The sequence below is a fragment of the Epinephelus fuscoguttatus genome, linkage group LG16, assembly GCF_011397635.1.
Source record: "Epinephelus fuscoguttatus linkage group LG16, E.fuscoguttatus.final_Chr_v1".
Lineage (NCBI taxonomy): Eukaryota > Metazoa > Chordata > Actinopteri > Perciformes > Serranidae > Epinephelus > Epinephelus fuscoguttatus.
The window spans coordinates 18,010,316-18,037,035 of NC_064767.1; the positions used below are offsets into that span (position 1 = coordinate 18,010,316).

Genomic DNA, 26,720 nt, shown 5'->3' on the forward strand with positions numbered 1-26,720 from the left:
ATCTAGAAGTATCGCATTGGAAAATTATGATGGAAACGCCAAAATTCGAATTAAAAACATAGCTAATGACAACACTTTCACAGTCAGCAGTTCTTTTCATTTCAAAGGGCGTGTCTGTGACAACCAATCATATCTCTTAAAAGCAAGCATCACACCTAGCAACGGGGTCAACCACACCTATTCACTAAGGTAAAAGTTTCTGTCCCTTCCTTGCTCAGAGTTGCTCTGAGAACTTCCTAAATCACTCCTAATATAGGAGCTCTTTGAGAGTATTCTCAGAATATTTGAGAATACGTCTCCTGGCCCTGAGCCTGTGGGTCACAGCTCCAACCACAAACTGCATAGTCCCTGCGTTCGGTCAGGGACCTTGTTGGATGTCATCCCTGAGCTCCCTCTCCCCTCATACCCTGCCATCTGTCGTATAAAGGCATAAAATGTCATTAAGATATTCTAAAAACTTTGGGTTCCTGATGAAATTAAACAAGCAATTTCGACTTTCCTCTGGCAGGTCAACAGCTGCTTTTGTTTTCTACTTTTTTGTGATTAACTTGGTCTCATTCTCCTCTCAAACTGTCGATAAAATGTCTCAAATCAAAGTTTATGAAACTTGGAGTTGTCCTGCACTTTACTTTCCACTTTCTGCTAATCACGGCTCATCAAGCATGACGAAGACTGATGGAAAAAAAAATGGTCCCACAATGACTCAGCACGTCCCGCGTCTGTGGAGCAGGTGGAGGAGTTCAATAAGTGAGAATTACTGGTAAATAAAAGTGACATTTAATGAGAGTCAGCTTTAAGGTCAGAGATGCCGTCTCTAACTCCTTCCCTCGAGTCAGACTAGACCAACGGAAATGAGGACAATGGCGCACACACTCTCACATGTACGCTCACACACACTAAGACACATGGGGATTGCATCATTTTTTATGATCTCATCCGTTCGCTGATACAAATTATCACTCACTGGGGGGCTACTTGACCTGCAGAGAAGCAGTGCTGGGAACAGATTTGCCTTGTAACGACGAGAAGTCACGTGTCATTTCAGCTTCATATAAAAGATGACGAAATATATGTTCTGTGAATCTAACCAGGGTTATTTTACAGTGTTGTTCAGCAGAGCTCTGTGTTTGTTTTTATTCAAGGTCATGTTTAAGATAGCTATTTAAGGTGGATGTATGGCTCCAGCTCCACAAGGTCTGCTCGCCAGTATCATATTCCTTCCAGTGCTTCATCCGTGTTGTTCTCTGCCTATCTGAAAAGAAATCTATATGAGTATTTGTGTTGCTGGGTTAGTAAATATCTCCACTATTCATCGACTCCCAGAGAGCCTATGTGTCCTTGGTTGAGACACAGAGCGACGGCAAATGTTTTTTCTGTCACAAAACTATTCATTACAATTCACTGCAGTGTACTGATAACTTCACCAGCTGGTTTCAAGGTTGTCTTACTGTACTCCGCGTAAAGATGAGTTAATCTTTTGCCCAAAATAAAAAAAGAATGGGTTGATTCTTCAGTTGCGTACTTAATACAATAGCTTCTTTTTGTGGTTCAGCTTCAAAGGGTTGGAGTCATCTAACGTTCACCAGCTTCAAGTATTTGCGCCTTACCTTGATACTTCTAATGGAGCAACACTGCCATCTGCTGGCTGAATCATACTGTTACTCTTTTTTAAACTTGCATAAAATGAAATGATGTCTTTTTTGTCCTCCTCCATTATGTGTACTCATAAGTCCATGCATATGCACGTGTCAGGCGCCATGACTTTATTAGTAATCCCGTCCCACACACAGGAATGCGTGTACTCTCCATAACATCTCTCCATCCTTTTGTTAAGCAGAGAGCATTTTGGGATTTGGAGTGTTCGATGAAAGGATCACCTGGGAATCTTACATGCTAGTAGTAGTGCCTATTTATACACAAACAAACAGTGGCTGTCCTAGTTATCTAATGTGTTTCTGAGAAACGCCGGGGCTCAGTAACCTGCCAACACGTGCCCCCACTGTGCCCACTGATATACAGCTTAGGGAAAAGGTTTTATTGTTCTGGCTTACAATGATGTATCTGGTGGATCTGATGGAGTAAAATCCTCTTTCCACATCTCAAATGGCCACACAAGCTGAGAGGGAAGTAAATCTCATTTGCCATTTTATTCATCACATTCAAACCCAGAGGAGAACTCATAAAATGAATCATTGTTTAACTTCTCTGTAAATAAAGTTAATCCCTGCTGCACCACAAAGGAAGACTGCTTACTTATCTAAACAAGTCTTCCATGTAGGGGCATTTTTTTTTTGATAAATGTCTGCTGGTCTGTTGGCACACAGGCGAACTGCTTTTGTACGAGAAAAGGCCTGATGTTGAGGCGATAGCCCGGTCTGAGTGACCCAGAAAAGGCTGTCCAGGCTCAGATCTGTCCTAAGCCCACTGATCCAGAGAGTGAGCTGATGAAACTCTGTCTGGATCAAACAATAACCAGAGAAGACACGGGGCATCTGGGGATAAGGGGTGGACACGTGGAAACAGTCTCCACTGCCAGCATGTTCAGGACTGCAATGGCATGTTGGCGTGTCAGGTGGCAGAGCCAAGGCATGTCTTCAGAGCCAGCTGAGTCGTGAGCTCGTGACAAATGTCCCGTCTTTTGTTTCCTTTCAAGAATGGGGACAGGCTGGGGGACAGACGGAACGTGTTCAAAGAGAGGTCAAAGCGATGTACCAGAGGACTACACTGCAACACATCCTGTTCACGTGTTCATATTTATACCCTCCACATCCTCAATAACATCCTTGATAGATTACTACGAGTTAAATCCTCTAAGATTTGCAAACAAATGAGCTCAAGGAGAGACGGATATTTTGTCTCAGGTTGTTGAGAGTGGATTATCTCGTCTTTCATCCTTCATCTCATCTTTAATCCTGTTCCCATTCTGTCTTTTTTTCCCCCCCTTGTTCCCGGCACGGCAGGTATGAAGCGGAGAATGCGTTCTTCTTCAATCTCAACCTAGCTGACTTCAACATCATCGACACTCTGGGGGTTGGTGGCTTCGGTCGTGTCGAGCTGGTAGGGGGGCGCTGCACTGTGACAGTAACGTCTTTAACAATTGTCTAACGGGCTGTGAGGGTTAATGCGCTGGCTGACCTTTGTATTTCTTTTCTTTCCTTCTCACTGCAGGTTCAGCTCAAGAGCGATGAGAACAAAACCTTTGCCATGAAGATCTTGAAGAAGCGGCACATTGTTGACACAAGACAGCAGGAGCACATTCGTTCAGAGAAACTCATCATGCAGGAGGCCCACTCAGACTTCATCGTTAGGTACAACCCTTGAAGCGCTTCATTGAATATGGATAATCTACTGTACAGAGGTGGAAAAAGTGTTACAATACTGGACTCAAGTAAAAGTACTGTCATTTTAAAGAAACTTTACTCAGGTACAAGCAAAAGTAGTCGGTCAGCAGACCCTTTATATTTTTATTTATCACGCCAACAGCGCAGGTGTGGTGTGGGTCACTTTGCGTGCTCGCCAGGTGGATGGTTATGTGAGTAATTGATTACGGCAGATGCAACTTTTTAAAACTACGCCTAGGTGTAATAAAGCTAACCATGACCACTGCTGCTAGCAGCCGTCGTTCCGCATCCTGTCCCATGCTCTGCCACTCGGCAGGTGAGCGTAGGCTACACCTTTCCAACAGGTAACTCCTCCGTACTGTCAGCTGACTGCAGACTGTCACCTGTGTGGAACTCTGCCCTCCTGCGGCTGCAAACACACCTGCAGCTGCTGATTGATCTCCTTTCTTTGGTTAATTTCTTACACAGTTTAGGACTAACTCAGGTGACTTTTGTTATTAGGCGACTTGAAGTGTAGCAAAGTGTACACGTGTTAAAAGTGGGCCTATATAAGTAAATACTCAAATAGTACAGAAAGGCTACACAAAGAAACGACAAGGAGAGCAGTGTTGTGCAAGTCCAGGGACGCTGCTGGACATCTGGGTGCACAATCGGTCCCCCTCCCCTCCATGGGGGAAAAAAATAAAAAATTAAAAAGCAAAAACAAAATCAAAACAAACAAAAAACAATCAATCATATGATACAATATGATATCAATACCATTATTGTTCAAATAAATAATAACAAAAACACAACTGTCCCATTAGTCACACAAAGCAGAAGTCACAAAACTTTAAGATTCTGCAGAGACAGTACATTCTTCTAGAACTAGGCTATAGAACCGGCAGGAGGCTCTACAGAGGCAAACATCTGCAGTAATGAGGTCATTAGACTGCATGACAGCTTCTGAGTGAGTTCTGCATGGATGCTGATGACAGAAAGACCACCAGCTGTTCTTGTCCCATTGTTGAACGCAAGCATGTTTTAATAAACTTAAGTTTAGAATTTAAGAAACAACTTCATATAGCAGAGGAAACTGACTGTATATTCACAGACACCATGCAATTCAACAGTGCACAACATACATACCTCTATTATTTTAGTTTGTCTGTGGCAGTTCACCACATATTTTTGCCCTTGAAGTGCAGGAGGTAAAAATAATATCCATATTTCCAGGAAAGCAAGCTCGAATCATCTGAACTGTCGCTCATTGTGTGCAGTGACATTCTCATGGTAGATCATAACCTTTGAAGAAAATACATGGAATAGGCTGTGTTTGTCTGCTATGATAAACACACATGTAACAACAAGCTCTTTAACGTTTCAATAATTGTAACTGTGTCTAGGTACCACCAAAGTAGTGGTATTACAGAAACCCAGCAGTGATCGAGAGTAAATGTAAATCTATACTTCTACTCCCGCTACGATATACTCCATACGTGTCACAAGGATCGGTATTGTATTACCTCAGAACCAAAAGCACGTGATTCTTTGTCGTTCTAATAAAGGCCTCTTCACATCAAGATCAAGTATATTGAAACAATTTACACTGTACCATCGATACAGAATGAATGTGAGTGTTTGTGTGTCTACCTGTGGTGTTCCTGAGATACTGACTTATATAAGATGTTTCTTCTGCTATCTTCTATGTATACTGGATAATGCTCCAACTTTGTTTGACCCTGAAAGAAAATAAGAAAGCACATGAGTCTACATGTCTATGTTTCACTCTCTATATAAAGGTCTAGTAGAATCAACAAAATAGCTCTATTTATGACCATTTACTGTGTTTAAAAGACAGTAACTATGGCATTTTGGTGTAAAAATGCTTCCTACATAATTGGGGGTTGTATTTGTGTTAATTAAATAATTACACTCAAAAGCATGCATACAGGTTGGATTCTTAAATTTAGATTTTCTGTGCACACACTAAGGTCAGCAGGCGTTCTGTGGGAGTATATTTCAGCTCGTCTTTTCACTTTGGAATATGAGTTAATTGCACTTCTCCAACCAGATATTCACTAAATAATTTTGGCTGTTTGAGATGATGTCCACTTTTGTGTTTCCAGACTCTATAGAACATTCAAGGACAGCAAGTACCTCTACATGTTGATGGAGGCGTGTTTAGGAGGAGAGCTGTGGACCATTCTTCGAGACCGGTAAGATCTATTTCACCAAATCAGACATGACTGAATTGTTTTAGCTTTGCCATGTTTCTGTTAATGCTAGTAATGCAAGGAGTTAGTTCCACACCATGTAGAGCAGGGGTGTCAAACATACATCGTATGGGCCAGAACCAGCCCATCGAAGGGTCCAATCCGGCCTACTAGATGACTAGACTAAAAGGTGAAACGTTTCAGGAGCAAGTCAAACAATGCATTGCCTACTTCTTGTAAAATTCTGCTTCGGAGGCTTTTCCACCCTGACCAGGATAGCGTTCTCTGATATAACAACAAGACATCTCAGGCTGTTCATCTGTTTTGTAAAAGGATCAACATCTACAGAAAGTATTTGTAATTCTATACACACTAAAAGGGAAAATATTGGAGCTGATGGTATTTATAGGTCATTGTGCAATGGTCCAGCCCATCTGAGATCAAACTGGGCTGTATGTGGCCCTCGACCTAAAATGAGTTTGACACCCCTGATGTAGAGAGTCGCAGTTACATAGTCCTAGAACATTAAGTATCTTCTGTCCTGCTGTGTTTCCAGGGGTTCATTTGAGGACTCAACCACCAGGTTTTACACAGCATGTGTGGTGGAGGCCTTCGCCTACCTGCATTCCAAAGGAATCATCTACAGAGACCTCAAACCAGAGAACCTTATATTGGACCACAGGGGCTACGCCAAATTGGTACGAGATCAATAAGGGATTACCACCCCAGAAAAATAAACTCAGAATTGCATTTTCTGTGTCTTTTGTGAAAGCCGGAAACTCATCTCTCTGTGGTGCCACGCAGAAGGATCAAATGAAACTTGAACACTTGCCTCATGCTGGCAGTGAATGAAAGTATAATTATGGTTGTATAAAGAAAAGTAATTGAGGTTAAGTCAGGTTCTATGTTTTTTGGGGTGATGCCATTCCCTCCTCTCTTGCCGGAGAAACCAGTTTGTTGCTTTTGGCAGAGCGGCAAGCAGCTCGACTCTTTCTATCAATCATGCCGAAGCATCGAGTGAAAACAGTAATGCTGAAATGATTACACAATTTTCAGCTTTGCTGTTATTATGCATGAGAATGTGCATGATGTGATATAAATAACAGAGTATTTTATAGGCTATGACATGAATTCAAAATCCTGTTCAGCTTCATCTGACTGACAGGACAAAATTCTGTTTCTCAGGTCGACTTTGGCTTTGCCAAGAAGATCGGGTTTGGGAAGAAGACGTGGACCTTCTGTGGGACGCCGGAGTATGTAGCACCAGAGATCATTCTGAACAAGGGCCATGACATCTCAGCCGACTACTGGTCCCTAGGAATCCTCATGTTTGAGCTCTTAACTGGCAGGTACACACAAGCCTGGGCGTGTCCTTGAAACTAATATCTTAAGTGTTCTCTGTGATGGCACACATGGTATCCTACACAACAACAAGAGATCTACAACCAATGAAAAACTATTTGGAAACTCAGATAGCAACAGTGGGCCGCACTAGCAAGCAGTTGATTGAATTCTGCCATACTAATGTGTTCTTCACTCAGGACTAATATCTTTGCCTCTGTTATGTAGCCCTCCATTCTCTGGCCCTGATCCTATGAAAACCTACAACATCATCCTGAGAGGCATCGACATGATCGAATTTCCAAAGAAAATTACCAAAAATGCTGCCAACCTAATTAAAAAGCTATGCAGGTGAGTGTCTGCGCTCCCAGCGATGGTTTAAACTCAGAGTAATTCATTTAAGTGGTCTGTGTGGTCGGAGTTCTGAGTCATCATATGTTTTTTTTTCACTGCAGGGATAATCCTTCTGAACGACTGGGAAACTTGAAAAATGGTGTCAAAGACATCCAAAAGCACAAGTGAGCACGCCTATAAATGGATATAATCCACCTATTTATTAATTTCTCTTCACAGCATGATGTGTGGTGAAACATGATGATGAAACTAAGAAGTGATGTTATTTTTTTCTTCAGATGGTTTGAGGGCTTTAACTGGGAGGGTTTGAAGAAGGGGACATTGACGCCTCCTATTATCCCTAACGTAAGTGCACACTGCTCATACTTTCTTGCTGCTCTTTTTGTACAGGGTGTCTGCAGTTCCTTAAAACTCTTAAAGGTGCAGTGTGTAATATTTAGGGGGATTTATTGGCAGAAATGAAATATAATATAATAAGTATGTTTTCTTCAGTGTATAATTTATAGTTTATATCTACATATGGAGCAGGTCCTCATCCGTGGAGATTGCTATGTTGCACCACCATGTTTCTACAGTAGCCCAGAACGGACAAACAAAACACTGGGTTTAGATAGAGCCACTCATGTTTCTGCATCGGCTACCATAGTTGGCAGACCCTCACTGACAAGAGCTTTGCAAAAACACTGATTTTTATTCAGTGTTTTAACCGATTTAAATGACCAGGTCTGCTTGTTTTGGAGATAAAAAGACCTCTGCCAATAACTTGGCTCAGAGGAAAAAAACAACCTGAATGTCTGGATCAGAAATATGGTGAGCACACATTAGCAGGTAGTGGGCGAGCAGCCTGTCTGCGATCTGCCAGACAGCTTCAGGGAAAAGGCCTTTGCACACTGAGTCTGTTTTTTTCGACCTCACGTTGTGTCAATCACGTTTGCTGGTGAGTCTGAAACTTTTGTCCGTCATTAAAATTTTCAGAACAGGTTCACTTTTCTGCATTTTGCACATACGGCAGAAGCCTTTAGAGACGTTTCACTAAGAACCAGTGAAGAAAATGTGGCGGCGGGACACAGCCGCGACTAGACAGAGGAACAGAGTGTACATAATGATTTCATAACTCAGATGGCTCACATTCAACAGGTTGGATAGTAACGTTAAGCTGGATGATGATGACAAAAAGGAAGACTTGGACTGCACACAGAATGTGTAGGACAAAGAGGGAGTACGGCTCTGTATGTTTAATTTGGAGAGGAAGAGACCTTTTCAGATATTTCTGCTCTGGGTAAAAAACCTCCTGAACAAAGATCATTGAGTGAATTCTAATGAGGGGAAGTTTCAACTGCCTGCAATATGCAATCCCCACCACTAGATGCCACTAAAGCTCCTTCAATCTTACACACTGTTCCTTTAAAACTTCCTAAATTCAATTTCATAAATATTAGGCCTTAAAAGTCATTAAATAGTCCTAAGTTTTAATTTGTGAGGTCTTCATTGCCACAAAGATTTTTATCTTCTTCCATTTATCCATCTTTGAATGTATTTTTCTGTCTTCTGAATGAAAGTCCGCATTTCTGATGTTACAAGTCTTTAAATCTACCACTGAACCTCATACTTTTTACTTTAGACTTGAAATTACAAGTTACAAGTTACTTATGAGTACCTACGTCTGCACGGGACTTCATACATACTACCTGACTTTATACCTACCTGCAATACTTGGATAAGAAAAAGCTGAAATGTCCAAAAGTCAGTCTTAAATTCGGTTTAAAATTATATTGAAAAGGTTTTAAAAGGCTTTAAACTGAAGTTTCTGATACCTGTAGACAACGTGTTGTAGTCAGTCTTGTACTCATGGTACATTTCTTGTGTGGTTGTTCAGTCTCTCTGTGAACGATTCTTCCATCTGTCCATCAGGTCACATCGGCAGTCGACACAAGTAACTTCGACAGCTTCCCAGAGGACAACGAGGACCCGCCTCCTGATGACAACTCCGGCTGGGACGTTGATTTTTGAAGTCCTACTCTCCCCCTTAAAACCAAAAGAAACTCTTCTTTTGTTGGCTTGGAGGCCATCTTGAAGACATGGCTGTGTTGTAAAAAAAAAAATAACTGCTTAAGAAGAAAGAGAGGATATGGAAAACAAGATAAACGGATGGATGGCAAACTCTTTGGGTCACCGATATGCCTTTATTTCACTGTGGCTCTGGAACAAGCATTTATAATGGGACTGCTGTAGCACTTCTTCAGTGTCGTCTTACACTTGGCTCGAAAGGCAAAGGCAAAGAAAGTGCAGGGATACACATATACACACACACAACACAACAGAGGCTGATAATGGAGCCAGTTTTCCCATGTAACAGGGAAAGATGTTTAGCGGGTGGATGAATGTTCGATAGTCTGTCTAAGTTTCGGTTCTAGGATAAATAAGAGAACTGCTCAAAAAGAGAGGAGGCTGATGATTGATTTTTTTTTCTGTTTGTTTCTCCGCAATATTTGCTGAAATGTTTGGAGGACTTTGCTGGGAGGATGTAAGATGTTACTGCAGTTGCTCCCTGTTTTTTGACACGCAGCTACTGGCTGCAGACTGCGATACTTTCCAGAGATCTACACACTACAGTTTGCAAGCGAAACTGGTATCAAGTGCTCAAGACTAACTTGAATGTCACTGATTTTCTTCTTATTTAACATCCATATGGCATACAGCATGTATGGTACGCAGTATTTGAACTTACATCCTCACACGTGAACACAAAATCAAATACTTAGTACAGTTTGTATGAGATTAACCTACCTTGAAAAGCACAAGCACTGTGCATTCAGTGGAAAGAGACGTGACTCTTAAAGTGCCCTGTTTAAAATTTAATGAATCACACACTGACACACATGAGATGTCAGCGAGTATTTCCATGAAGCAATGTGTCATTACGCACTTAAGACCATTAACTGAGAAAATCAGCAGTTACAGATAATTTTAAGCTTCAGAAGATGAAGTCACACTCTTTTTTTGTTCTTTAATAAGCTTTTAATCACGCATATGAATGCTTCTCTACCTGAATATTTCTTCATTTTGTTTTTTTAAAATCACCAAATGCCTCGTCCTCTGTTCGCCCCTGTATAGTTCTGATATGACTGTGAACTTGGTTTCAATGTCTTTGGTGCTGTTATTGATAAATTATGTTAAGCGGTGGTGAGATGACAGTACTGGTTATTGTTTTTGTAAGGTGATTTTTTTTTTGTGCTTGATTTCTTTGTACCGTACTTGACTTCCTTCTTTAGAAAATTGGAGACTTGTGTCAATTTGTAAACTTGAGTGAAGAATTTGATATCACTTGACGCCATGTTGAATTGTGCTGATTGTGGTATTCTCGAGGTTTTTTTTCCCATCCATACGAATTAACCATCCTCCTCTTCTTCTCCACATTCACAATATCTTAAGAAAATCTGAACTTCATCTTTAATGGATATTTTCTAAATGTGTGGCAGAAGAGAAAAGCTCACAACTTTGACCACTACCGCCATGATCTCTCACCCAGCTCATCACCTCTCACGTCTGAAAATCAGATCATAAAATCAGAAGAAGTGTAAGTGCCTTAAATCAATGGCATACAAAATTATCATCACGAGTCCTTTTCGATGCTGCATGAACACATATACACCTCAAAAAAAAAAAAAAAAAAAGTATGTCCTCTTAGATGGCTGCTTCTCATTCTTTGTTATATCTAATAAACACATTAATCACCACCGAGAGAGAACTTCTAGTCATTTGATGGCTGACAAAACTGCATATGAAACACATTTCCTGGTTACCCCCCCCCCCCCCCCCCACCCCTTTTTGATTTATCTCACAGGAACATTTATGAACACTGAAATTGATAAAAATCTATCATACCCGACATGGCTGCAATGACATGCTTCTCTCTACATATCTAAAACTCTTTTATGAAGTCAACCACAACTGGCCTGATAAGGTGAACGATAAATCACAGCTCAGAGGGATCATCCATCACCTGTGTCCGTCGTGAAATCTGAGCATGTAGAGACAGCAGGAATGATTTGCAGTTTTGATCATTTCACAGATTGGGAAACAATATTCCATTGATCATATTGACAATCTTTGACGGTATGATAGCATTAATCATAACGTATCATCATCATCCACATTTTATAATAGCTCAACTCATATTTCATCCCAGGAAGCCAAACAGACCAACATTTAAATGATATCAATCACTGAATGATGTTGATAGAGAGCTAAGAACGAGATGAAATCTTAGCTCTGCGGGCATACCATAAGTATTTTGCTGTATTAAGGGCAGGTTATGTTTATCACAAAGCCTTATGTATGCCATCACTTTACAAACCACTGGTTTTGAGTCTTATATTGACCGCCTTCTGCAATGTTACCTGATATTTGCCTTGTGTTCTGTTGTTTATTCTGCTGTAAATTAATTTTGCAGAGTGCCACCTGTAAGATTTTTAAAATTATAGAGTAAAAACAATACTTTTGAGTGGTGTTTGTCTCTTAGTTATTTTAAATAACCTGGAGTGAGTGGTTGGGAACGTGTGGAGATGTTACAGTTTCCTGTTGTAGCCACAAGAGGGAGCTGCAGGTAAGAGGGACCTCTGTGAGAACCAGCTGCCTCAGCCTGATGTGTGAACTGGCTAAGGTTGCCTGAGATTTAATAATCGGTCCTGGAGTTAATGTCATCCACTTACTGGTAAGTGCGGATGATTCAGCTTCTCTGGTCTCGGTGTTATTCGCACAACAAATCTGTTTGGGGGGACAGGGAAATGGCTTCAGCCATAACAACAGGGTGACACCTCTGTGAGATCAAAGGGGATCAAAGTGCATCAAAGGAGCTCACCTTACCAGCACTGACATTTACTAAAGTGGAGATAAAAGCTCTACTTCAAAAGACATACAGCAATTCAAACGCGCAAAGTGCTACAGTGTTTGTCAGGTGTCTATGGCGCATCTCCTTCTCTGACGCACACACGCATATGCACGCACACACACACACACAGGTTCTCACACTCAAACATGAGCTACGTGACCAGCAGATGACGTCCAAGTGCAAAGATATCTTCACAGAGGGAAATAAAAGGGCTCGTTTCCATCTCATCACCTGTTTTTCTCAGCATATCTGAAATCCAGTTCCAAAAATGCTGTTTCACAGATTTGCAAAATGGGATTTAAGTCAAGAAAACATATTGACCAAAGGGTGGAATGATCCAGGCTGGAGTCAAACTCTCACCTTAAAGATTTACCCTGAATATTTCAGGACATTCATCGCCCCAGCAGTGATATTTCTTGCAGTGGAGGAGCCCAAAGGGTCAGAGAGCAGCGCAGATCAGAGAGCTGCCTTTAATCTCAAAAGTGCCAGTCAACCCTGAAAGGCCTCGCCACGGAAGTCCATTAATTCGGTAAACTTTTCACACCCCTTAATGGTCTGCATATCCCACACATTGATGTCCGCCACTGGTGTAATCAAGCGCACTTTGGAGGATAATTGCCCCCCCCTCTGCAATCACAAGGATCAAATGAAGTAGTTAATCGACGGCAAGTAACTTCAATCACTGTCTTCACACAGCCAAAGGGCAGCTGGGCTACTTGAATGTCAAAGAAAGTGGAATAACCAAACAGCTTTTGGGAAGAAGGGTGAGTTTATGAAGAGGGAACACTGGTGAGGTGTTGTCACAGCTATATAGCTGAAAAAAATAAAATGTGCTGCGATATTTTGCCTATAATAAAGTCATTAAAATAAAATATATTAATGAATTAACAGCTGGCATCAAGATTTCTGGAAAAACAAAAACTGCTCATTTGAATAAGTGCTCTGTAAAACAAGAACAAATAACTTTATGACTCATATTTTGCGTTTTATTCGAAGTAAATTTACCATAATTAAACTTTATTGAGAGAATTCTATCAGTGTAGTGAGACTGGCACATCTGTTTTCCACAACTGCTCATCAGTTAGTGTTGAAACAAAGCAGAAAAAGGCGCACAACTTAAATTAGCACTTGTGTTAGGGGAAAAATATAAATAAAATGGAACATTTCTCATTTATTCAGTGTTTTTATGACTGAAAACGTGATTTAATTCCAACTAAATTGAGTGTATCCTGACTGGATATGCTTTATTGCCAGTATGCGTTCCTAAGAGATGGGCATTCAGACTCTGCAGGTCATTATCATTACACAAACATTGTGAAACGCAGTCCTGTCGCGCAGAATGGATGGCCATTTCCGTACAGTGGGGCTCTCTCTTTGAAATTCCATCCCTCCGCCTTTGTTGTGCACAGCGAGGGGCGGGAAGACAAACAGGTCCACATGTATAAAGAGATCATCCCAGGACTGAGAGGCAGGAGGCTTCGAAAGCATCGTGCCGAAACTCTTTGGAAACTTTGGGATTCGGGACTCCAAGGCCGCTTTGGACTTTGTCGCACTGACATTTTTTTCTGTCTGTAAATCAGAGGGATTTTTTTTGTCCGTGTGTTTTTGCAAGAAAGCAGAATTTAAAAGGAGAATCATGCAGATACCGGCAGCGCATCGCTTCTTGGCTGTGTATCTCACGCTGTTTGGATACCTTGGGGACGTTTACACCGGGACAGTCCTGGTGAACTCCAATGCCATCAAAAACTTGCCCGGTGCTTCGGGTGGCAAAGGCGCCGACTCTGTCAGTCCGAGTCCGCGCACCTCTCCCTCCAGCGGCATGGGACACAAGTTACCCGCAGACACCTTGCAGGTAATTAACTTCCCCGTGCGTAAAAGTCACTTCTGTGCGTAACGATAAAAGTTGCGTTTACGTACAATGTATATGTAATATCTGAACTCGCCAATGACACAGTGCTATTGTTTTTATCACACTGTAGCAGTCAGGTGTTTGCACAGATGATGAAGATTGTGGAGGTGATGAATTCTGCAACGACGCCCGCGGCGCCTGTCTGCCCTGCCGTAAGAGCCGGAAGCGTTGCGCACGGGACTCAATGTGTTGTGCAGGAAACCGCTGCAGCAATGGTAAGCAGAGGCATCCCCTATGAAATCATTTATGATTAACAAAGTTGTGATTTGTATTCTGATAACCGGGAATAGTTTGCTTGTGGCCACACTGTCTGCATGTTTCCAGTTATCCATTAATTAGAATATGCCCCGGTGATAGACACAGACTGAATGCATCTCTTTCTTTTGACCTCTCTAGGTGTTTGTCAGGCAAATGACATAGATACTACAGATGCATCTATCACCACTGGCTGGCACAAACACAACAACACTATGGAGCATCATGCCAAGAAGCCTCCCAGTGCCCCCGGCAATCAGCCTCATGCCTCAAAAGGTGAGTGTCAGATTAAGGATCATCAATCTTTATAACGTTAGTGTAACAACACAAGCAGCTTTTCAGTGAAGCCTGTTTCATGTGACATATTTTCATCACTTCTCTTCCCTCTATCTCCAGGCCAGGAGGGGGATACTTGCCTGAGATCTGCAGACTGCTCTGAGGGTCTGTGCTGTGCCAGACACTTCTGGTCTCGCATCTGTAAGCCTGTGCTGACTGAGGGCCAGGTGTGTACGCGCCACCGCAGGAAAGGCACCCATGGCTTGGAGCTTTTCCAGCGCTGCGACTGTGGCGACGGTCTGGCCTGCCGACCAGAGAAAGGAGAGCGAGATCACAGTGTCAGCAGGACAGCAGCCCGGAACCTACACACCTGTCAGAGACGCTGACACAAAAGAGTGGACACACACACACACACACACACACACAGGGACAGATATACAGACACACACACACCCAGCAAACCCACAAATCAGTCACAGACACTGACAGACACTTTTCAGCTTTGCATACACCAGAGATGCTGACACACACACACACACACACACATAGATACCCAACACCTAAGACATTCTTTCCTGCCAAAGTTGCTGACACAAACAGCACCCGGAAGGATAGACATGATTCCTGGAAAAGTGATACACCCAGAGGGATGCAACAGTGAAAGATGGACTGATCCGATTCCCCATCAACAGATGAGGAGTCGGAAGTTAGGAAGTGACATTTCAGAAGTCTTGGGAAGATCGATTCATGTCGTCGGTAATGGCAGAGCTGTTTTGTTTCTCTTTTTATGGAACTTCAGTGCAACAGTTATTGCAGTAAATTACTGTATTGTAAATATTATCCTCAATGTGGCACTTATGCTATGGAATCCTGTCAACACCAGTATTATAGAGACATGGTGCTGCATGAAATGTAAATGTGTTATATATATATTATATATATATATATATATATTGTTTAGAAAAATTGGAATATATTTGTTTTATTAAACATCATGTTATAACCATACTCCTTCTTTCTGCTCCTTATTTTTGCCTGTAGTTGTTCTGATCTGCTGTGATACAAAAACACAGGGTTGCACTCTAGATGTGAACATAACTTCTCCAGCAGCAGTTAGTGTCCAAACCATTTAGTCCAAATATTCACTTAACGGTTTGTACGGTGGGAAATGCTTCCAGCAAAACAACAACCATCCCCTTCTGGAAAGCAAGAGTTATTTGAACAATCACTTGGCGGTGTTTAACTCGTAGCCCAGTATTCACAAATCAGCGGTTGAGGCTGAGTGGATGGTTGAAATGTTTGGCCTACATATGCTTCTCAAAGTCATTACGCACAATTGTTGAAATATGTGCAAACACACACACACACACACGGAAAAACACACTTACAACAAACAGCAATCTTTGATGAGTCATTAGTGGAGCCTCAGCAGGCCACATCCTGCTGTGGAAGCAGATGATGGTCCATCAGGGCTATGTCATCAGAGGAACATGAAAAACAGGACAGGATGCTGCCGTATCAAATGATAACTGCAGAGTGGTAATAACAAAGTATGTGTGTCCTGGCGAGTGTTTGCCACCTAACCCTTTGGTGTTGCTGGCTAGTTTCTAATTATAACTTCCCTGCCTTCAAGTGCAGCAGAGCAGATAGCTAGCTATCCAAACTAAAGCCTCTAATTACTTCATCTTACTCAATCTACACAAGGATTCGTGAAATGAGGTGCACCGCAGTTTTTGTGATGCAACTTAAAAAAAGAAGAAGAAGGATCCTGGTTCTCGCTCTGCCCGGTCGCACAGCACACCCCATTTCCTGGCTGTTGTGCAATGGATGTGCTCTAATGTGTAGGCTATGAATCCACCCAAATACACCTTGGTGCCTGTAATTAGACCTGTTTAGATTAGAAGATGGCGAGGAAATTACTGTACTTTTTGCTTGATTCTCGTGTCAGATCAAAAGAAGCACAAGACGCTCTTGACATCTGACCGAGCCAGGTAACCTCTTCATCTGTTTACCTCCATAAGCATTCATTTGAAGTTTGTCAGAGGAAGACAAGGTGAGGTTTACTCCGGCTGTCATTGGGGATCAGGATAATGTCATTTACTCAAGTGCTGTATTTGAAGTACTTGTACTTTAATTGAGTAGTTCCATTACTTTATACTTCTACTTCCATATAGTTTAAAGGAACACACTGTACCATCTACTCCACAACCCTTATCTGAAAACTGCTGTTACCAGTTAGTTTAATAAGCTTATAAAATACAATGCATTTGCTTAACAGCACATTAAACTACCCACCAGTATATATAAACATTAAAATCAGCTGTTAATGCATCTGTAATAAAAACACGGTAGTATAATATATACGACTGGCAGGAACCATTCTGCCTGAAAAATTAGTAAGATTATGTACAGTTGTTCTAATTACAGTGGTGGAAAAAAGTTTTCGGACACCCCATGCATTTGTGAAATATTGCATTAAGAATCACTCTTAGGTCTTCAAGTGCAATTTCTTTTAGTACAGTCACAGCCAAAATACTAAATAAATCCTAAAAAAGCCATTAAAAACTTAAAATTGATTGGTTCCATAAAAATACATAAGAAATTTTGAGTATTGGGTCATTTTGGTACCAGTGATGAAGGTCGTTCTTTTTATTAAAAGACACAATTTTTGTTGCCAAGCTTCGTGTCTACATAAAGCCAGCACATTTGAAAGTTCTTCAGACACAAAAATGGCTAAAACAAGGAACCTAATGCAGGAAACACGCCTGAAGATAAAGATTCTCAGCCAGGAAGGGTACAGCTGCCGCCAGATAGCCAGGAAGTGCAGATGCAGTCCTTCAGCAGTTGGATACACTCTGCAGAAATACAGACGAACCAACAGCTTGGAAGACAAACCAAGATCTGGGCGTCCAAGGGTTTCTTCAGCAAGAAATGACCGCATCCTGATCCGCATGTGCAGGCAAAACCGCCGAATGACATCACAGGAGCTTCAGCAGCAGTGGTCAAACCAAACTGGTGTCCAGTGTTCCACCCGCACTGTACGTGGCCGACTTTTAGATCATGGCTTAAGGTCCTACAAGGCTATCAAGAAGCCCCTGATCAATGAGAGACAGAGGTTAGCTCAAGGCGTCGTTGGGCCCAGGCACACAAGAACTGGACAGCCAGGAATTGGAAGAAGATTTTGTGGTCAGATGAGTCCAGTTTCCAGCTTTATCTTCCTCCTACTAATGTGAGGGTACGCAGAAGGCCAGGCAAAGCATTATCTCCAGCATGTACAGTACCTACTGTCAAGCATGGTGGAGGCAGTATCATGGTTTGGGGATGCATGAGTGCTGCTGGTGTTGGTCATCTGTCTGTGATGGCACATTGAACTCTACCAAGTATTGTACCATTCTCGAAACCCACATGCTCCCTTCTGCACATGCACTGTTCCGTCGAGGTAAAAACTGGATGTTTCAACAAGATAATGCCCCTTGCCACACATCCAAGGCCAGCAGAACTTGGCTGCAGGAGCACAGTATCCAGGTCTTAGAGTGGCCAGCTCAATCCCATGACATGAGCCCCATTGAAAATCTGTGGTGGATTATCAAAAGGTCTGTTTCAAAGCATAAACCAAAGAATTTAGAAGAATTAAAAGCAGTAATTCAAGAAGAATGGGACAAGATTACCCCTCAACAGTGTGAAAGGCTCGTGGGGAACATGCCAGCCAGGATTAGAGCTCTACTACGTGCCAATGGCAGGACTACTAAATATTAATTTGATGATGTGATGGTTTATTTATTTTTTGTTCAGTTTTGAACACATTCTCTGTTATTTGTTGACTTTGATACCGACAATGTTGAGAACTGACATATTGAAACTGTCAAGAATTTAGTTTTGTTAGTTTTTCTTGTGAACAATAAACAAAAAAATATAATTTGTATTTGTTTGTATCTGTCTAATGCAGCCACACCTTTTGAAACACAAAAAAGATTTTTCCACAAATATTTCATGATAATATTTGAGATTGTGTAAAATTTTAAGGGTGTCCGAAAACTTTTTTCCACCACTGTATACTTAAAACTGTCACTGATGTTACTTATATTCTGAATGCAGGAGTGTTTTTACATTCTGATATTGCTACTTGTACTTAAAGGGATAGTTCTGATGTATGAACTACTTACCCATAGTCAGTGTATTGCATACAGAAGTTGGCGGTCTGCATGCTCCCTGTTTGGAGAAGCAGACAGGACTAGCACCACAGAAGCTCAGCAATACATTGCTATAGATTGGGGTTTGCAAATAGAAAATAGCAAATCATATTTTAGGTTCTGAAAAAAGGCCTATCTGAAAAGAAATCAATATCAGTTAAAGTGGATGCTATATTTAGAATACTTTTACTGCTTCACATTGCCATCAGACAGCCCCTTCCTTTGACACTACAGTCTTTCAGTCGTATAACTTAAAAAATGAAGTTTTGTCTAAAGCCCCTTTTACACTGCCAGATTTTCCGTGAATGTTGGGCTATTTTGCCGGCAAGCTGTGAGCGTTTAGACACACAGAGCCGGATTGGCCCCCCATTGCCCTGAAAAAGGCGCATTCAGTATAAACAAAAGTAGGTAGGCAGCATTTTGCCACACTCCCTGATTTTGTGTTTATACTGCCAATGTTGAAAAGAGACAGATTGGTGCTTTCCTATAAATTTGCACAATTCCTGTTGAAAAATGCCTTATGTCTAGTAGCGCAACAGCACTTTCTGACCCAAACAGCTAACCTGTGGTGTAATATTGTGCACAGCACAGTTGGGTGTTTGCATAGGATTATGGAAAACAGCTGTGGCTATTTGCACTGAATAGAGACATCAACCTGCAAGGATGAGATAACTCAGGGTTTGCAGTGAACATTTCTCTCAAGAGGATTTTATAAAGGCTGTCGGTCATGCTGAGTCATTGGTGAGCATCTGCCGCCCTCGTCAGTGTGGTGTGCCCTGCACCGTTAGCCCTCCTCGGCGCTGGTTGGCCTTTTCCCGTCCATTCATGCTTAATCGGTGTCGAGAAGAGAAACAGAAGAGAGGATTATAAACAAAGAGATAGAGTCGAAAAATTCAAAATGATTCTTAGGTTGTGTTGTACCCAAGTCCCACTTAGGCCACTGGTAGTTGTCTGGGTCTGAGCATTTCTGAGTATGGGTTTGTTTACACAGTTAGCTTCTGCTCTTTCTTGGCCTCCAGTTTCAACACATTCTCACTCCGACCTCGTCACATATCAGCTTCTGGTTATGGACCTTCCACGTCCAGATATGATGTGAAAGGTACCCAGGGTGCATTGGTTGTTGACGTTCTGGGACGCCGTGTCAAGTTCAGCCTGTTACATGCATTGTCTTCTTTCAAAGTACACTTCTGTTTTCACAGGAAATTTACAGTTTACATATAGTCTCTTTCAAAATAAATGCACTACGTCAGTACAACAACGAGACACAAGTACGACCAATGCATGTGGTTGGGTTTAGGCAACAAAAACACGTGGTTGGGTTGAGGAAATAAGAACAGGATTTGGCTGTGTAATCTTACAGGATGCGAACACCATTCTCTCGGGTGAAAGTTGTTGGTTGGAAAGTGTTGGAAAGTGCTGTCTAATAGCAAGGTTAAGCAGTGGAAATAGTCTCAGTAGGGGTAGGTAACCTGTGGCTCCGGATTAATCTCCTCTACAGTGGCTCCCTATGGGTTTGTCAAACAAAGGAAATAAATAACATATTTTTATTTTTCATACATCAATGCTCTGGGCCTAAAGTGATTTTACAACCTCCGATTGTAAAAATGTGTAGCCTGCACACTGATTAAAAAAATGTTTAAACATTGCTTCAGCTAAAATGTGTGTCATACGTCTACAAACTGGCGCCTTTTTGTCTAAATTTGGCCAAACCTCAGCGGCAGTGCCTCATCTTGATTCTCCCACGCTAGGCTAACTATGGATTTCAAAGAGTTCAGGTAGCAAATGATTGTGAATAGTCCCCTGCAGAGGAGCCACCTTGTGGTAAAATATATTAATGACTGCTTGTTTGGAGCAATTAGAAATGCTGATAGGCTAATTTAGATACCTTCATTATAAGGCTCAAATATGCTTTGTGGCTCCATACAGATTTTTCCGCATCTCTTTTTTTTAGCCAAAAATGGATCTTTTAATAGTAAGGGTTGCCGACCCCTGTCTTAGACTGACATATAGGTCGGCCTTTTGAAGTGGCTAAAGTGTGTTTTGCTGCAAACTCCCATCCACATCAATGCACTGCTGAGCTTCTGTAGTGTTAGATCTGTCAGCTTCTCCAAACTGGGGGTGTGTCAGCTGTCATCTACTGTAATGTAAGACAGTGGCTATAAGTACTTCATATAGCCTCACTTCAAAAAATCCAAACTATCTCTTTAAGTAAAGGATCTGAGCACTTGTTGTACCCCCTTGAGGATAAATGCATTGACAGGAGGCAGGCAGACATACAGAGACACAGTCCATTTAAACAATTTAGTGTCCAGTCTTTAGTGTAATTAAGAGTAATGGGAGCATTGTCAGCAGTACAATATACCATGCAGGCTCAGCCAAGTCATGTTTGTGGGGGTCCTGGAATTTGTGTGTACGAGTGTGTGTGCGTGTATGTGTGTGTGTGTGTGTGCCTGTCATCATTACACCAACCACAGGCTAACACAGGCCACAGGCATGTGCCCTAACTCCAGGAAGGCCAGGGTGTGTGTGTCACACACTCAGCTACAGTACATTTAGTGGATTCCAGAGTAACAACGGCAACAACAACAACTGCATCCACGACAACAGACCCACACAACTGTGTCCCCACATGCCACCTCACAGCAATTACACCTATACAAACACATTTACACAGGTCTACACATGTATACACATTCACACACCCTCACAGGGAGAATCTCGGGGTGTGAGAGGCAATAGTATTTTAAGCAACAACATTTGGTGTTGTCATACCACAAGAATGAATCAGCAGTTCCACGACATGCGTTTTCATGCTACTGTACGCTTCCAAAAACTGCAAACATGTACCTACAGCAAATGTTTATCTTAACAGCATGCATGCTACAATTAAAGCCTGGATGAACACGTGCATTTCATTTCCAAACCTAACACAATGTTCTGATTCAGCTGGAACAATATGTTTCAGGTGAAGTGCAGGATGATAACACTTAATTGGCGAGGAAACTAAGAACTTGTTTGTTTATATCGCTGTCTTAAAATATTCTATCTCCCTTCACGATCTAGGAGGTACAATAAAGCTTTTCTCTGCTTGAGTACCTGGCATATCTGCCATTGTTATTCTAACATCGCTGCCAAACTCCCTTGACAGACATCCCTAAGTTAACAAACTCATGAGTGAACCATCAGAGATAAAAGGGTAAAGAAACGAGGCAGCGTACACAGAGGCAATGCATGTTATTTTGTCAGATGAAAGAGATGGCATACTTCTGGAATGAGCATTCGGATCAAAACCAAGCTCTTATGTAAACAAAATTTCACAGGGAGGTGTGAAACTTCTGGGTGCTGGCACTGATGACTATATAGAGACGACGCACAATGCTCACTATTCATCTCTGTGGGATGACAATTTGCCTGATTGAGCATTGAGCAATAAGGGGAAATCTCCCTGTACTTGGGAAATAATAATTAAACAAAGGACAACTCATTCAGCACAATGTGTTGAGTGTGTGAATGCAGGTGGAGAACAGGTTTGCTGCACTGATTTAACTGCTGCGTGATGTCAACACAACAGGGGAAACAAGGGTATTCACAGAGTGAGGCGATGACGTATTGTTCTTTGATTGGGTCTCATGTTACGTTCCAGTGACAATTGTTCCCACTCACCACCTACGTATTTTTATATTGAGTTTCACCTCTCTCTCTCTCTCTCTCTCTCTCTCTCTGACTCATATCTTTGCATAGATTTGAGTCAAATTTAAGGCACAATTTTGCTTTCCCAGAGTGAGATGTTAACATCACTCGTGTCTGTGTGTTATGTATAAGGTGAGCTGTAATGCAATGCCTATGTAAAGCTGCGTCGGCAGCTCCGATCTTCAGCTGTTTTATTCTGCAGTGAAGTGCAGCCAGACTTTAAATTGGTGACAATTGAACTTTTAGCTGTGAATTACGTTCGGAGAAACCCTGCAGCCAATCAGTAAACAGAACCCTGTGACCAGGGATGTATCAAGAAAACCGCATACAGCATTGGAGGCAGGGCCCACAGTTGCTCAATGGTGCATGATATATATATATATATATATATTTATATATATGGCCGAGCTGGCTACTTCTGGTTAGTGCTCCACTAACGTGAATGGGGATAAAATGATTTAATTGTGCGATTCTTCCAGATTTGTTATTGGACCAAATGGATCAAATTTGATAGTGAAGCAAATCATTTTTCAGGGGCTGTGATGCTGATTTACAAACCTCTCTTTTGCCATGTAAATCAATGGGAAAAAGTCTTTTTTGGCAACAGGGCAACACATGACACTGTTATTATACTGTTTGGCCACTATGAAATTGACTTCAAAGCCCAGCGCACTTCCTGGGGGCCTGCTTGTGACACGTTGACCTGTGTTCCAAAGAATCTTCTTCTTGTCTGAAACACATGAACACACCTTTCTGCTGCACATGTAACTTTGCACTATGCTGCTGCTTGGTGTGTTGTCAGCATTGCAGAGCTGGAGTTGGGATGCGTTTAACTTAGCTGAACATAAAGGCTGGACACAGGGGAAACATTTAGCCTGGCTATGGCTACATGATTTTGGGAACAGATATGTGTTGGAGTTATTCCTTGACAATGATGAGTTATCTGTTTATCCAGTGCTTCTGTACAGTTTTACAAATCCACCTATTTCCAATATTAATGCTAAGCTAGGCTAACCAGCTGCTGTCTGTAGCTTGGTCTAACTCAAGCGGGATTCATACTTCTGCATCTAATCGACATGCACCTCCCCAGAAATGTAACTACACATTGCGGCAACACAGACCTCCTGTCTAGTTTTGTCTGAAATCTATTTCCCTCTGTGGAAAGGAAGCTTTTATTTACTTTAATTTCACAGACAAGAAACAATAAATTGTGAAGACAATAAATCCTCCACAAAATAGCATTTTAAGTCTTGTGTGTAATTTATCCTGGCTTCATATGAGCAGAGGAAATCTCTGCTAGTCCTTAGGCTAATTTATACAATGTAAAATGCCATAGGCTTGTGCTAAAAACATTAGCATGTTGTATTTGTGGGGAAAATGTGTCCAGCAAAAGACAAATGCTTTGTCTGTGAATGCTGTGAGTTATAGTGAAGCTGATTTGTGTACTTGTGTTTGAAATTGTTGCTATCAAGCCATGTTTAATGTGTGTTTTGAATCAACTAAACTTTACAGCACATCACAGAAACCCCACTGCTGACTAGTATTTTGGAGGAGCAACTGCAGAGTGACACAGAAACACCACCCCACAAGTATCGCTATGGTGTGGGCTCTGCATAGAGTTGATGCACAGCTGTAAGTCCTGCTTCAGACAAAAGTGTAAGTTGTGAAATCCATGAATTTCCCAGAATGTTGAACTATTCACTATCAGCACGATGCTTGTGAAACATTTCCATTTAATCAGAGAATTGCGTGTCGGGCTTTCCATGTGGCGACCATGAGGCCCAGCCCGTCTCTCAATACTATCCCAGGGACAGAGCCGTGACACTGGGTTCGCTCACCAGGGGGAGGCTCATGAATGACTGGTTTGATCCATCCTGGTGTTCCTCCCATCTGCAGCTGACACCTCCTCTGTGGTCTCAGGTCCCTCTCTGATGATGTCAGACCATGTTAGAGTCCCCGTTTACCACATGAAGGAAACTCAGCTGCTCTGACTTCAGCTGTTCAGGCCCACGGTTGGTAAGTGTGTTGGGCTAAAACAGAAACAAGTGGTCGTATTATATTGCCTAAGCTGCCTGTTACAGTAACACTGCATGAGATACCTGACCACAATACCCTGTGTTTTGCTACGCTCTGTTGCCCTCTAGACTCATGTACATGTTTATTTTCCCTTTGCTAGTGGCTTTTTCAGCAAAGCCAGTGGTGGCAGCGCTCAAGGACAATGTAGGCACTTCACTTCATCCTCCACCACCTGTATCCTTCAGGTGGATTCCCTCACTCTCTCCAGTCTCTCCATGTGCAACATATCCCAGTGCTTACACAGCTGTGACCAATTCAGCGCAAACAAACAATCTGCCCATTGTTTATACAAATAATATCCCAATATGCCGTGTCTGCCCCCTTTGCCAGAGGAGCAGGGAGCGAACAGATGCACCAGGAGGGGGGGCAGAGCTACAGCTGGGGATAAAAATGCCTACTCTTCATTATGGTTGGTCCAGAAGCTTGCTGCTGGCGGCGTGGGGCTGGGGCTAGGACAAGGGCCAGGGCCAGAGCTGGCTCAGCTCCTGGCTGCTATGTTAAGTCTGCCTCAGCCACAACCACATTGCGCAAAGCTGCTTCACACATATAATTTACTCATTATTCACGTAGTTTTCGAAGAAGTCAAAAAAATATATTGCAGAGTGAGAGAGTTGGTGGAAAACTAACACGGACTGAGTCGCTGTTCAGTGAAAAATAAAGTTATATGCCGTTATATAACATTGAAAGACGGCAGGCTTATGGAGTCACAGTCAATTAGCACAGCTGATTGAATAGAGGTGACCGCAGAAACCTTACACTTTGAAAAATACCTTATAGTACTGAGGAGAGACAGTTTAACCAATGATTGGCAAACCAAAGTATGAGAGCACGCCATCAGTACGCATTGCCGGTTACCGTGCCTAATTCAGTATGCACAACGCAGGCAGACTGCTTTTTGTGAGTGGCAGGAAATAGGGGTCTCTGAGCCCTTGGTTCATTTCATAAAACATCCTCAACAGGAGATGAGCCTGTCTGTCTGAGACATGGACGAATATCCGTGTGCTTAAGCAGGGGCATCAAAAGGCCTGAGTGTTGAGTAATGGCATACTTTTACTCAAAAGGGAAGCAACTTATCAGACAATGGCACAGTAATGGCTCCAGCGGTTCAACCATTGTCCCATTAACAGTCATCAGGCCTTAATCAGAGCCTTTTCGCCACATCCTTTCATGCCCCCTCCACCCTGGTCCATCTCTTCTCCTTCATCACCCGAACTCTTTAAAGTCCCTGCTTGTTTTCTGTCCTTTCAAAAACACTGTCTTTAACCCCACCAAAGAAAATGGCTGATGCACAATCTCATTTGTGTAGGGACTTTACAAAGGTGGAGTCCTTGGTAATAGAATGAAAAGGAGGAGGCTTTGATCTCTCCGGGGGGCAAATGGATTGGATTGTCTTGCCCCTGCTGGTGGGACTAAGCTGGGGACAGTATGAGTCGCGGGGGGTCATATCAAAGGTAGTTATCTTCAGAGGGTCTTCTCAGCGGCACATTAGTACACTATCTAAATGTTGATTTGTTCACACCAACATCTGAGGAGCGCTAAATGAGCCGACAAAAGGCAACACCCAGTGAATGTAAATGAGCAAAGTGGTCAAGTTCACGTCTTGCTACAGACGTTTGCGCAGCTCTCCTCCTCGTCACTGCCAACGTTTACTGTTAAACCCGCCCCAAGTGGACGACTTTAAACGTCATGATGTTAATTCCCAACAGCAACTTTTCCACAAATTACAGCCTGACTGAAATCTGCTTTATTTCCTTATGTGCTGCCTGTTTCTTCCACTTCCAGGACCAAACCTTAATAGTGCAGCATGCTCATTGTCTATGTTGTGGGTAAGGAAATGATTGGGAACACCCTATAGCCTCAGCAAACAGCCATGTTGAGGTTGCCGACTGTGTGTGTGTTCCTCCGTTGTGGGTGGGAAACATCATATTACTGTCACTCTCACAGCTGACATTTTAGAGAAAGGTATAAATCATACACACACACACACACTCCGGCACCCGCTGTCGGCCACAGCCTGAGACAAAGGATTACGTTTATCGTGCATGACATCTTTTCCCCTAATTTCATAAACAGTGGACATCAAAGGGATCCGTTCACAAATCCCCCTGCTGGTACAAGCCGCAAACTACACATGTATCTGTTGGAAAATGCCACTGTTGCGTTTAACATCACCCTGACACCGCAGGTCTCAAATTAGAGAAA

At 42.2% G+C, this 26,720-nt stretch overlaps 3 protein-coding genes across 4 annotated transcripts in view; 2 read left to right on the forward strand and 1 right to left on the reverse strand.

Annotated features, from left to right (window-relative positions):
* LOC125903270 (cGMP-dependent protein kinase 1) overlaps positions 1-11,686 on the forward strand; it is a 143,507-nt gene extending 131,821 nt beyond the window's left edge. For both annotated transcript variants that reach the window (XM_049600091.1, XM_049600090.1), the window contains exons 10-18: positions 2,961-3,057; positions 3,169-3,308; positions 5,450-5,539; positions 6,093-6,234; positions 6,722-6,885; positions 7,106-7,228; positions 7,333-7,395; positions 7,510-7,576; positions 9,143-11,686. In XM_049600091.1, the coding sequence (XP_049456048.1) occupies positions 2,961-3,057; positions 3,169-3,308; positions 5,450-5,539; positions 6,093-6,234; positions 6,722-6,885; positions 7,106-7,228; positions 7,333-7,395; positions 7,510-7,576; positions 9,143-9,241 (985 nt within the window). In that variant the 3' untranslated portion in view covers positions 9,242-11,686. The remainder of the gene's footprint in view (positions 1-2,960; positions 3,058-3,168; positions 3,309-5,449; positions 5,540-6,092; positions 6,235-6,721; positions 6,886-7,105; positions 7,229-7,332; positions 7,396-7,509; positions 7,577-9,142) is intronic.
* The window catches only part of LOC125903271 (bifunctional 3'-phosphoadenosine 5'-phosphosulfate synthase 2-like), a 275,592-nt gene that overhangs the window by 242,647 nt on the left and 6,225 nt on the right, over positions 1-26,720 (reverse strand). The window lies entirely within an intron of this gene.
* On the forward strand, positions 13,241-15,570 carry LOC125903280 (dickkopf-related protein 1-like). Its single transcript, XM_049600106.1, has 4 exons — positions 13,241-13,974; positions 14,102-14,246; positions 14,428-14,562; positions 14,683-15,570. Exons 1-4 carry the CDS (start codon positions 13,759-13,761, stop codon positions 14,946-14,948), a joined length of 762 nt encoding a protein of 253 aa, XP_049456063.1. The 5' UTR covers positions 13,241-13,758; the 3' UTR covers positions 14,949-15,570.

Bases quoted from the DNA above. Each gene is read 5' to 3' on its own strand.
- LOC125903280 (XM_049600106.1), top strand. From the start codon at position 13,759: ATGCAGATACCGGCAGCGCATCGCTTCTTGGCTGTGTATCTCACGCTG. The intron at 13,975-14,101 runs GTAATTAACTTC...ATCACACTGTAG, and splicing joins TACCCGCAGACACCTTGCAG to CAGTCAGGTGTTTGCACAGA. The intron at 14,563-14,682 runs GTGAGTGTCAGA...CTCTATCTCCAG, and splicing joins TCAGCCTCATGCCTCAAAAG to GCCAGGAGGGGGATACTTGC.